The following is a 13,831-nucleotide window of genomic DNA, read 5'->3' on the forward strand; positions in this document are numbered from 1 at the left end:
GAAAAGGTCATCCTATCAAGACTACAATCAGCAGTGAACAAACAGTAAATAATCCCAAATGAGCAATTTGGGTTTCGCAAAGCTCACAACACGGTGCAACAAATTCACCGACTAACAGAACACATCACTCATGGTTTTAACTGGCACCTTCACACTGCTGCTGTGTTTTTGGATGTTGCCAAGGCCTTTGATAAGGTCTGGCATCAAGGCCTTATCTTCAAACTAATTGAAAACAATATCCCAATTAAACTAGTGAAACTCATATATTCATATATCAATGAAAGATACATGCAAGTAAAACTCAACAGAATTGTTTCTTCAAGGTGCAAAATTCTGGCGGGAGTACCTCAAGGTTCTCTTCTGGCCCCAATACTTTTCACAACTTACATGGCAGATATTCCTCTCAATCCAAGAACAACTACTACGGCCCTTTATGCCGACGACACCGCTATTCTAGCTAGATCACTCAGCCCTCGCCTAGCAATCACTAGACTCCAAGGAAGTATCAATGAGCTAGCAAACTGGTTCACCAACTTGAGGATTCAAGTGAACCCCTCAAAAGCTCAGCCATAATGTTTTCAAGAAGAAAAATCTGCAACAAAGAGGACATCCTGCTCTCTGGTCAAAAGATTCCATGGCAATCAGAGACCAAATATCTTGGGTATTAATGGATAAGAAACTCTTTTTCAACAAACACATCAATCTCATTTGCTCCAAATCTTCCAAAGTCATAGCTCAGCTCTACCCATTGATCAACCGTAAGAGCAAATTGAACCTACATAATAAATTGCTTCTTTACCGGATGGTAATACGTCCAGTCATTACCTACGCCTCACCAGCATGGAGTCACACTTCAAGATCAAACATTTCAAAATTACAGAAAATCCAAAATAAATCCCAATGCCTTAGGATAATCCTGGATGCACCGTGGTTCGTCAGAAATTTACAGATTCGCCGTACATCTCCTCCCTTCTTCGTGATCTTGCAGAAAAATTCTTCGTAAAGTCAAGTTCACATTCAAACCCACTAATCGTACAAGCTGTCAATTACAACGAGACTGATTACTACAAACACAAAAGACCGAAGGCTGTTCTTCTCTCAACCGTTCATAGCTAACACAAGTGCCCTCAGAGGGCGAGCTTAATTGCTCACAAATCTCCCACTCCCAAACAACTCTCATTACAGATAAAGGGGAATATGAAAAGCACTTGTGCTTCACCCATCCTGTCAGTAATGTTATTGGTTATTGGAGCTATGCAAGTACCGGAAAAGATGCTGCTAGTTTATTCCTTAAAATTTTATTTTAGTCACTGCCTTGGCAGATTATTCTTTTTTTGCTGTCAATGAATACTGTCTTCCTCAGAGTAAATGAAAACAATACATAGAGAATGAGGAAAACAGAATCAAAATGCAAAAATAGTAAAAATTCCATATATAAAGTTCTTCATAAAACTTCAACAAAAAATACATATAATATAGATTACAGTAAAACCATAGCTATCCCATACATTAAAGGGTTATCAGAAAAAATAAATAGAATTCTACATCATTATAATCTTAAAGCCACTTTTAAACCATCTATAAAATTAAAAAAACATATTCAACTCCTCTAAGGATCCTCTCTCCCCATTGACCCACCCTATTGCATCTGTAACTTACCTTATATTGGGGAAAGTGGACATACAATCCCTATTCATAAAAAAGAACACAAACGACACATTAAATTTAACAAGTTTGGTGAAGCAGGCCTCTCAGATTACACTTTTAACACCCTACACCAAATTGATTGGAAAAGTACTTGCTCTTTACATCATACAAAAACCAGGTATGAATACGAATTTAAAGAAGCCTATGAAATTTTGATTAACCATCCTAATCTTAACAATAATAGTGGCATAAAAATCCAAAGAATTGTTTGACATACCTTTACCCACTTGGTTCTTCAAGTTTTTCAGCAAACCCTGACTTTAGGACTCTAAGCAATTATTTCATCTTTTATTGATCGCCATCCATACTGTTTGGTTTTAATTTATATGTATACTTATATGAGTAACTTTATGTGAACGAGTTGCTCTGTAGCTTAATTTATTTTTGTAACCAAATAGATAATAATAATAACAGGACGCTAGCGTTGATGTGGTAAAGTTTTTTTCACCAGAGGTCAGGCCAATAGTTTTAACCGTTAACCAAATCAATGTAACTTTAGCATACCATGTAGATTGTAGTGTAGCTTGTTTCTTTGTGCATGTGTGTATACTCAAGATGATGACCTTAATGTGAAGGTCGAAACGTCGAGTGATGAGTGATTATGTTGGTTTATATTAAACAGAAGTTTTACTATAACACGGTAATTATTGTTTCCATAATTTTTATGATGAATTCTGATCACCGTGTAACCATACAAAAAAGGAGGCTTGCTATGGTTAGCTTAACAATTGTTAGAATAAAATAAATAAAGAAAGAAAGTGTCTACATTGAACTGAGAGAAATGTTTACTAATAATTAAAATATGAGTATATACATATATAATTAATATTATAATTGTGGGTGCAATTGTACATCATATAATGGCTAACACGATAATGATTAAAAATACTATTATGAAATGAGTGTTTATATAGGTTTTGTATGTGTGTGTGTGTGTGTATGTGTGTGTGTGGTCTTTAGCTCGCGGTATCCTGGTACAACACGCCACATCTAATATATGCAGTGCTGTCCGTACACAGAATTCTGCAAACGACTAAATGAAATTGTTTTCCATGCAGGTGCTACTGCTTCACACAGAGCGAGAAGCGGAAATATGACTCAGCTACTGTGGTAGCGGATAACTGTTGTTTTTGTAATTATGCTGCGCTTCGCAAGTTATGCAGGATGCATAACATGGAAGTGGTTTACGCAACGTATCATGTCGAGGTAAGTGGAATGCAAACAAAATCAAAATAATAATTCTGCAGTAAGCAAATATTTATTGGATTATAAATTAAATATTATGACGTAGTTCGCGTCAGTTATGAATGCAAGGTACATGTATGCTCATTGCTGTAATCGTGTGTGGCATGTTAATACGTGCAGTGCAAATAATGAAAGCATAATTTAAATAATTTGAATATAATAAGCCATAGCCAAGTTAGCCGGTATTGGGCGTGGACAGCAGGGTTTTTTCCACCAGTTTATCTGGGGGTTTTCATCCCACAAGCAGGCAAACTGGTCCCGTAAACACACACACGGTTACAGTCATGAATAACGCCCTTAGGGGGATGCAACAGAGGAGTGGCGAACTGGCTGCATTAATACGCTGGTCACCCCTCATTAGGAGGCGATTGAACCAATCAGTTCTAGACGGATGAGAAGGATAAGATAGATAGAACCTTACTACTAAATTTAGAGTTTTGTACTTCACCCAGAAACTCAGTTAAAGAATTTCTATATCAAGTTCAAAGCATCCAAGTTTAAAGCATTCAGTTCGCTGGGGATTTTTATTTATTATTCCAGTTGATCATTTCTGAAAAAAAAAAAAAATCTAGTTCGTTACCTTTTGATATACTTCCAACGTTTCTGAATGCCATTTGTCTGTAGTCATTATTATTAACCTGAATATGTATTCGTCAATACGAAAATTGAAGTCTAAGTAAACAACACACATTTAGATAAACTGGATTATTACAGATTATCGTTAGATCTGCTTCGCTAATCAATAGTTGCAACCATTTTAATGAGATGCGTTCTGTTGTAGATGGCTATAAGAAGTGGTTATCTGTCATTCTTGTTCTGTATTTGTTTTTCTATGAATCTAATCATTTAAAAGATCAGTTCACATAGGCATTCGGAAACTGCGAAAATGTTCATTTAAGTGTGACATTTCTTATCGCACTATATTTTTCTTTGCTGACAAGGTCCTAAAAGACTTTGCTGATCGACTGATAATTGAGTTCACAACCGACCGGTCGATCATAACAGACTTGCTGCCGACTTTTGTTCCAGTAATTTTTCTCAGAGCTCGAAATTCGCTGTGAATTTATCTGCTGGAGAAATATTTTTAAATGCCAGACGCCTAAGAAACTTTTTAAAGATGATGAAACATTTTTTTTTTACTTTTTCGAATTGTTGTTGAATAATGCTTGAAAGGTGCGAACAGGATAGGACCGTTCACTGAGGATTTTTTTCCCAATGTTTTCTGTTGTATAACGCATTACACCAGACTTGCAATTTTCTTTCATGTTTTAACAAATCAACTTGTCCTACTTTTCACGTTCTGATTTTTAAGAAGACGTCTCCCTTCCAGTCCCCCCCCCCCCGCAACGAAACAAGCAAATATCAGCCAGTGTATACTTGCAATCGATAAACGTCCCACATAATTTCGCCTTATCCTTGGTAATAATTCTAAATAACTGTGACTCTAGCTTAGTAAGAGAAAGCAAGGAAACATTTAAAATTTTCAATTGAAATTGCAATATTTAAAAATATTATTCAATTAAATAAAAGTTCCGACTGTCATTTTCATTTACTCATGACTTGCATTCGTCAATACGAATAGGTGCGCCCTCTTTCGTCACATTTTATTGATTCGTTGATAATATTGATTATAGCTGCGTTTAAAGAGTTTCTCATATTGAAATATTTTTTCCAGATTGGAGAGACGCCATTTTTTGTAGCGTTGGACCATGAAAAAAGGACTGTGGTGATTTCCATTCGGGGAACTTTATCTCTTCAGGTAAGTTCTGATTTCTTTATTTTTCTCTTTCAAGAAGTGAAAGGCTTAATTTTCTTCTCATACTATATGATTCTATGTAATGGATTTCTGTTGGAACATTTCAATTTCGCAAAACTCTTTTTGTGTTTTGCTGTTAATTGAATGACGTTTGACTGAGCTTATTATTAATCTCTTTTTATTTAATAAAAAGTGCGAAACATTCGATTATCCCCATTCACAATCATAATATTTACTCATCTTGGCGAAACTACATATGGTGATATAGTTTACATATAAAAAGCTGGTAGATAACAAAATATGCAAACTATATCACTAAACAGTCTATTTTCTTCATTGATTAGAAATCAATGGCTTAGTTCTCTTCTCTTCTTGAATCAAATATGTGAAAACCTACGAAGATATTAAGTACTGCCCTTTAAAGCTGTCAATTTACAAAATTTTATTCGAGAAAATATTTAACTTTAACATATCGGAGACTTTGCTGTTTGTCTCCCTGTTTTGTAGCATAATGTTTATCTACTTAAAATAACAAATAGGGTTATTATTTATTTATAATGTGTGGCCGTTTATTAGGATTATAAACGATAACTGCTTTTTCGTCTTTGAGCTATTCAGCGTCCTACAAGACAAACATCATCTTCAGTGCGATATGAGAAGAAAAAGGGGACCATTCAATCATATATCCTACAAGTTCTAGAATTAACTGCAATTCTTCAATTAGGAGAGCATGGAATAGTGTCCATCGCATTGGCAATTGGTATACAGAGCAGCCAAATTGTAAATATTTTATCGCTCTAACAAAGTAAGAAAGATAAAAATTCAAATAAGAATTCTTCAACATTTCAAAATTGTTTAGTCTGAAGCATAGTCCACCGACACTCCTGAACTACCTACCTACCTCCAATCCGGACACAGTGTTTTGGTCAAAACACTTCTGAAGACTTCTTTGCCTACGGTCTTTGATTCCCATAATTTATTATTTGCAGATTTCATCACATTGTCTGAATACGAATGGGTGGTGATAACCCTGAATCATTTGTGTGGTCGATTTTCTTTTGGAAGACTAATTTGATTTTAAAAACTCTAATAAGCACATCTTGGAAAAGGAACTGACTATGAATATGATAAGATTATCATCATCATCAGTGGTCCTAACAGGTACTTAAGCGCCCACGACCTTTCCAACTATTCCAACTATACTTCACAACCGCAACCGTAACTGGAGGATAAGGTGGTTGTCCCTATGCCTCCCGGTGTTTCCTATGTTTGTAGATGCGTGTGTTCACAGGACCGGTTTGCCTCTTCTGGAGGACGAAAACCGGATGAAAAAACCCCTTACGATTAACTCACTTTGGCCGAAAGAGATCGAATAAAGTCCTCACGTTACCGGGAATCGGACCTAGGTTTTTCCGACCACAGGCCTTCCTCTATATCGACTGAGCTACGGAGACTCAATAAGATTACTTCTCATATTCATATAAATCGGAGCTAAGTTGTAAAACCCAGTACTAAACTGCAAAATCTATCTCATTTTTGGAATAATTAACTATATAACAATCCATTTTTATAGAGCAAAACAAACTTTTATCTATGGTTCCAATTATAAAGCCTTTCTGAAATGCCGCAAGAGTATCGTTTATTTTTCTGACTTGTGTAGACCCGAAATTACGAGTAACTGGTGTACTGTATGACCACTTTATAGTAATCTCCTGATGATAACAAAAAACTGGTAATATTCTAAATGTACAAATATAATCAAAACTTGCATGACTTATATGCATGCGTATATATACCCTGAAAAGAGGAATAATACAGTGAGTTTGGTAAACGATTACAAATGCTTGTATCTATAATACTATTCAAATTCTTCCTCTTCACGTATACTGCTACTGGATTCGTGAATTAAACAAAATATGCTACTCATTGAAAAGAAATGATCTTCGAGAAAGAAAAAAAAATAGAGTATAAGGGGTCCCCCGACCTTATACCACTAGACTTCTTGTATGTTTGTCACTGATTCATTTGCAAAGTCTTCACATCAGCGTATGCGAATGTGTTAAGTGGTACTTGGCAGAAGTTTAAAAACACGCTAGCTGTTTGCGGTGTTACTATAAATACTCATTTGGAATCTTTGTAACGTGTAGCACTTGGAACAAAGACTTGGTATTGTGCCTGTTAAATGGTGTTTGATTGTTTACTGTCCGCCTAAAACAGCTTTAGAAATATACGCGGGTAATTGGCCAGATTTTTAATGAACTATCTTGCTAATCTTTCGGGAATATAACAACAAATGTATTGTTTTCTGAAATCGATACTAGCGAGCTGAATCTCTGACTATGGAGAAAATAAATATCGTTAAAAAGAACGCATTCCTTCGTTAAAAAGTGTCCGTTCGGACCATTTTCAAACGGTGAATAAAAGAAGATAAATTCTGCAATTTCTGTAGCTAAAATCACGTTTCTTGGATAGTCAAATCTGGTGAGAGGAGAATAAAACGTTTTACTGATGTCCATTTGGAATTTTCTTTGGTTTTCTAGGTCGTCTTACATCATAAGGAAACGAAGTTCTTCATCACACTATAATTTAATCGAAAGTAAATGATTATCTTAAAATATTACGCCCAATAGATGCTTTTTACAATCGGTATAGCATGTTTATCGCATTTTGTTTTTCTAGGATGTGATCACAGACTTGAATGCAGAAGCAGACCAGCTTCCCACAGATCCGCTTCATGATGACTGGTTAGGACATAAGGTAAGCACCAAATAATCGTAAACAAAATAGAGAAACTTGTACCATCTGCGAAGTCAAACGAAATCATGCCGTAATACTCAACATTAAAGAAAACCATTAACCAGTAAGTTGTGCAGCTTTGCCACAAACTATTCATTATAGTTACACTAATGAACTTTTGATGTACTTTTTGGTAGATAGTAAGATAGAAATAAGAAAATATTCTGCCATTGCTTCACAGTTGGTCAAAGGTCAACATATTACTGTGATTTAATTATTATTAAATGGATTTGCGGCATGTATTTTTTTTTTTCATTTTAAAACAAACTTTATTTATTTGTATCGTACTTATTGGAGTACAACGCTTCTTCAAATGTAATGTAAAGTATAATAGCCTATTCGATAATCAAGAATGAAGTAAAATTATTCCCCTTAAAAAGTTTGAAGTTATTGAATTACTTTGTTATTAAATTGGAAATTTTTTCCTAAAACCATTTCTTTTTCTTACCAACCATTACTACAGAAAACATCAATTTTGAACTTTTTGGTTGCTAAGAATAATGAGTTTATGAAATCACTCAAAAGCTCAATTTAATTCATTCTATTTATAGAGTTCGCCAAGATAATCTAATTAAAATTATGCTTATAATAAATTCCCAAAATATTTCATTTAGATTCGTCTGTAATTTAATATTATTATTTTCTATTTATCATTATTTAAAATAAAAAAACGACAATATGAATACACCTGCACAACGTCCCACGCGATGTGTTTGTTTACTTCGAATATTCGTAATGCCTGTGTTGCCCGTTGGAAATTGCATCAGTCTCCATAGCGCTAGACTTCTAGAAGAAAGACCGTTATAGGTTCAATTCTAGCTTAGCATTTACGACCATACGAGATGATGGCACTTGTTTGCGGTACCCCCCCCCCCCCCCCCGATGACTATGAAATCACTGATAGCTTTGAGATCAGCCATCAATGATATGGTTGGTAAGGGTAAAAACCGAATATTCCACTAATCTTTCAATAAAAGGCGTTAGAATGTTTTTTATTTTTTCCTTGTTTTATTGATATATTTCTTTTTCTTATATTATCTCAACTGAAATGTGTTGTTTTATTTATTTTTTTAAATCATAATTCCATCGACAAAAGGTTTACAACTAATTTTTCCTTGTGGAATCATAGTACATTGTACTTAGATGCACTACGGATTGAACAATCCCGAAAGTCTCTTCCAGTGACCAAACAATAAACTTTATTTAAAGTTCCTCTGGTATACAGTAAAGAAGAGGATAATGCTCTTACGATGAAAGTCATCTACCACTTAAAGATGACATACAGTAGGACTGGAATACACGACCGCTTGGATGATGGTAGCGGAGACAGTACCACTACTGGACTGACTAAGCCAGCATGGATTCGGTACTAGAACATACCGTATGGTCTTGTTTGCATCCCGTCATTGTCAGTTTGCTTTTTCAATCGGTAAATGCTTTCTATTTTCCAAAAGACTTCATATACATACACAGTACCACAAAATCTGACGATGGATTTTATTCATTAAGACAAATGAAAACAGTTTCCAACTTTAGTAAGTGTAGAGACAAAATGTTAAAATAATTACGAATGTTCAAACAAGAAAATGACAAGTGCAAGTTAACATTTTATATGACAACATAGACTCTCGTAAATGATACGATAACTATTCTTTACCGCACACAAAATTCCTTCTCATATTAAAAATAAATAAATAGTAATAATAATAATAATAATAATAATAATAATAAATAACAATCCCAAAATTTTGCGCTGCGATATCAAGAATGTTCTCCATTAAGCCACGATTCAGAAATCCCTAGAGTATGCAGCTTAATTTCTTCAATTAATAATTTAAGCCATACGAACTTATGCTTTTAGCTTATACAAGAACGTGATACCATTCATTTTAATATCGATTTTCTCCTTCAATTAATGCAGATACTGCTCCTATTATTACATCAAATACCCTTCGTTCCTACTTTCAATCAATTGCCATAAATTTCTCTTGGTTTTTTTTTTATATATGTTATTAAAATGTTGCTGATTTTATGTTCTATCCAACTAGGTGGATCCACCAGTATTTAGATAGATACCATTGCTACCAAACCATTTCCGCTTATTAAAATTACTATTCCCATAAATTTAATAAAAGCGGAAGTAATGTAAAGCACACAGTCTACTTTGAATCACAATAGGATCCTCGCTATCGAATTTGGGCATTATAATAATGAAATTAACTTTCGATTTTTGAAAGTTAATTCAACCAAACACTACCAAATAATAATAATTTTAATTAAGTAAAACAAATAACTATTTATTTTATTAAAAATTAAGATTAAACTTCAGAAAGTGTATTTTCAATAATATCTTAAATGAAGAAGAAATAAAACAATTATAAGATTCGATAGGAATATTTTATTCACTTCCTTCTAAAAATGAATGCCGACATTATTCAGATTTGTTTATTTCGCAACAGAAAGTTTCTTTTCATTTTGTTTTATTTATTTTTTTAATATATTTTAACCTTATTTTCTCTAAAAACAAATGTGGCCTTTTAGTCGTCTTTGGACTGCTTGGAGGTGTCATGTTGTAATAATAATAATAACAATAATAATGATAAAATTCATCGATGAGTTAATCATATTAAATGAATGCGTAATTACAGTAAATAAATGGAAATAAAATTTAAATTTCTGTTTGATTCATTCGAATGTTTATATGATTTCCTTTTCTTTTCTCTTATTTATGTTGCATTTTTTGTTTAGAAAATGTCGTATTTAAAACATTTTCTAAATGTGTGAATTATCCTTTTCAAAAACCATTGCTGTCATTATATTTGGGATAGGAATATATATACACTGTGTAAGCTTATTGTATGGATTGTATTTTAAACATTATATACAGTATAACTTGTAATTATAGATATATGTTACGACTTTTTGAGTATTTCAATTAGTAGTGATATTTCAATTCATTGCTAACTAAAATACTGAAATACTTATATTTACTAACGTACATTTTTATAAATAAATTTTATAAAATATCTTATTTGAAGAAAAAAGAAAACTTAAAACAAAACACACCATTATTTTGATTCGTTATTTTTGGTATAAAGTAATGTGAAACAATCATTTTCTTGTACGGAGGGAAGAGAATCCAATATCCTTGGAGGGTAATGGATGGCAATGCTGTAGCTAATGAAGTTCTAACTGAGGCTCGGCTATTGCTGTTACTCTCCTGCCATGATCAGAGCTTTAATTGCTTAATAACACTTATCCATATACTGTCCTCTACAGATAACGGGGAAGATGAAAAGCATTCTTGCTTCGGCCCTTTAAGCCAGTCCTTATAAGGACTATAAGGATTTTCTTGTACAATGAGGTGGAGTGAAAGTGATTACCCTTGGAGGGTAATGGATAGCAATGAAGTTCTAACTGAGGCTCGTACCCTCCTGCCATGATCAGAGCTTTAATAGCTCAATAACACCGTATCCCTACACTATCCTCTACAGATAACGGGGAAGATGAAAAGCATTCTTGCTTCGCCCCTTTAAACCAGTCCTTATAAGGACTATTTTCTTGTAGTCGGAGGATTTAGTCCTTTTTATGACTTCCAGGGTAGCGGATAGCAATGCTGTAGCCAATGAAGCTTTAACTGAGGCTCGGCTATTGCCGTTATCCAGCCATGACTAGAGCTTTTAGTTCAATAACACCCCATCCACACAGATTTTCTTCATTCAGATGACGGGATAAAGAGTCAAGGACTCAGTCCATCGCCCAGTTCTTATTAGAATTATTAGAACTTTTCTTGTAGTCCTTATATATATATATATAAGGACTGGCTTACTCTTACTGTATATATATATATATATATATATATATATATATATATATATATATATATATATATATATATATATATATATATATATATATATATATATATATATATATATATATATATATGTATGACTCGCTTACTCTTACTGTATTGGAAAACGAAGTGGAATCTGAATCGACCGTGAGATGCGGTGATTAATAATACCCGTGGAGGGTAATGGATGGCAATGCTGTAGCCAATGAATTTCTAACTGAGGTTCGGCTATTGTTGTTACCCCTCCTGCCATGATCAGAGCTTTAATAGCTCAATAACACCTTATCCCTACACTGTCCTCTACAGATAACGGGGAAGATGAAAAGCATTCTTGTTTCGTCCCTTTAAGCCAGTCCTGATAAGGATCTTCTTGTATTATACCTGGGTGTAATTCTCGACAAAAAGCTATCTTTCAACCAACACATCAAGTCTGCGTGCGCAAAGGCATCTAAAGCCATAGCTCAGATCTATCCGCTAATCATAGCAAGCTAAGTAACAGAATCAAATTGCAGCTATGCCAAATGACGATTCGTCCTATCATCACCTACGCCTCTCCAGTCTGGAGCCACACCTCTAATACTAACATTATCAAAATACAACGAGTATAGTACAAATGCTTGAGAATGATTCTGAACGCCCCATGGTATGTTAGAAACAATCAACTTCATAGAGATACAAATATTCCCTATATTTTGTCTTTCCTACAATCTTTAGCATCTAAGTTCTTCCTAAAGACGTCTATACACCCCAACGATTTGGTTCAGCAAGCTGCAGCATACGAGCCAACGGACATATTCAAACATAGAAGACCAAAAGCTATTTTAACCTCCTGTAGCGATGCCTAATCTCCATGCCCAATCAGGGCGAGCAAACTGCTCATAAATTTTACCCTCACTGTAACCGCAACAGATAGCAGGGAATATGAAAAGCATCTTGCTTCACCCCTAAAGACATAAATGTCAATTGTCAATTTTCTTGTATCTCAACTGCTGTTTATATTTTTTTTCTTGTATCTAGAAGATCAATGCTTCCTACAGGACACATTCTCCTATTTAACACAAAAATCCCATGGCTAACTGAGATCAAATACCTAGGCATGCTACTGGACAGAAAGCTGACTTTCAGCTCCCACATCAAGACGCTCTGTATAAAGACATCAAAAATCATAGTCCAGCTCTATCCTCTGATTAACAGAAACAGTAAGCTAAACATTAGAATCAAACTACTTATATATAAATTGATGGTTCGTCCTATACTCAGTACGCTTCTCCGGCTTGGAGCCACACCGCTAATACCAATATTCTCAAGTTACAACATGTGCAAAATAAATGTCTAAGAATGATCCTAAACGCCCCATGGTTCGTACGAACAGTGCAACTTCATCGGGACATAAATGTCCCATACATTTACACTTTCATGCAGACTATAGCAACTAAATTCTTCTCAAAAGCATCTGCGCACCCTAACAAACTGATTCAACTAGCTGCAAATTAGGACGCAACAGATTACTTCAAACATAAAAAACTAAAAGCCATCTTAAACTACAATTTTCTGACGACTAATCTTCAAGCCCACTCAGGGCGAGCAATTGGCTCATAAATTTTTCCCACTCACAGTTTCTCTCCAGATAGCGGGGAATATGAAAAGCATTCACTTCACCCTTTAGGTCAGTAACGTTGTATATTGTATATTTTCTTGTATCTTAATCCCCGGGTAACGGATAGCAATGCTGTAGCTAATGAAGTTTTAACTGAGGCTCAGCTATCGCAGTTACCCAGCCATTACCAGAGCTTATAGCTCAATAACACCCCATCCACACATTTTCTTCAATCAGATGATGGGATAAAGAGTCAAGGACTCAGTCCATCCCCCCCCCCCCAAAAAAAAAAAAAATCTTGTATCTTGTATATCAGGCATTATAGGCATAAAATGCTGTTTTGGAACGATCTACGTTTTGAACAAAAACGGGGCACTCCAGCGTATTATTCTAAGCAGATATGCATATAACATGACGAAATAAGCCCAACACCTGCAGTGCTTTCATGAGTAAGCAAGAGTTTTTTATTTTCTTTTTTTGAATGTCCCAATGTCCGGAATTAAAATCAAATGTTTAAAGCAGTTTTCGAGGATAATGCGTGAATTTATTCGTTCAAAGATATTCGAATGATTCAAAAGATTTAAACATGGTCAAACTTCGACTGAAGATGATCCTCACTCTCAACGCGAGTTGAAAGAGCTCATTCATTTCTTTCATCTCGAGAGTTTCTGGTTCAAAAGAACATCCGTGATGTTCTTTTGAACCAGAAACTTTAGCTTACGATATCGATGGTGTCATCCTTCATTATGCAGTTACTGAGTTCTGAACTCTCAATGAGGAGTATTCCCAAATGTTTGCGGAGCATCATTTGTGTACTACAGCGAGACAAAAGCATGAGCACTTCATTACTGGTTCTCTACCACGTGATCAAGGC

At 34.7% G+C, this 13,831-nt stretch overlaps 1 protein-coding gene across 1 annotated transcript in view; it reads left to right on the top strand.

Moving 5' to 3' along the window:
• inaE (inactivation no afterpotential E) overlaps positions 1-13,831 on the top strand; it is a 317,391-nt gene that overhangs the window by 273,118 nt on the left and 30,442 nt on the right. Inside the window, exons 13-15 of the mRNA XM_090413252.1 lie at positions 2,766-2,913; positions 4,628-4,711; positions 7,388-7,465. Coding sequence (XP_090269378.1) covers positions 2,766-2,913; positions 4,628-4,711; positions 7,388-7,465 — 310 coding nt within the window. The remainder of the gene's footprint in view (positions 1-2,765; positions 2,914-4,627; positions 4,712-7,387; positions 7,466-13,831) is intronic.

Source organism: Typopeltis vanoorti, chromosome 23, assembly GCF_054136105.1.
Source record: "Typopeltis vanoorti isolate ZY-2024b chromosome 23, IOZ_Tvanoo_1.0, whole genome shotgun sequence".
NCBI classification, from domain to species: Eukaryota; Metazoa; Arthropoda; class Arachnida; order Uropygi; family Thelyphonidae; genus Typopeltis; species Typopeltis vanoorti.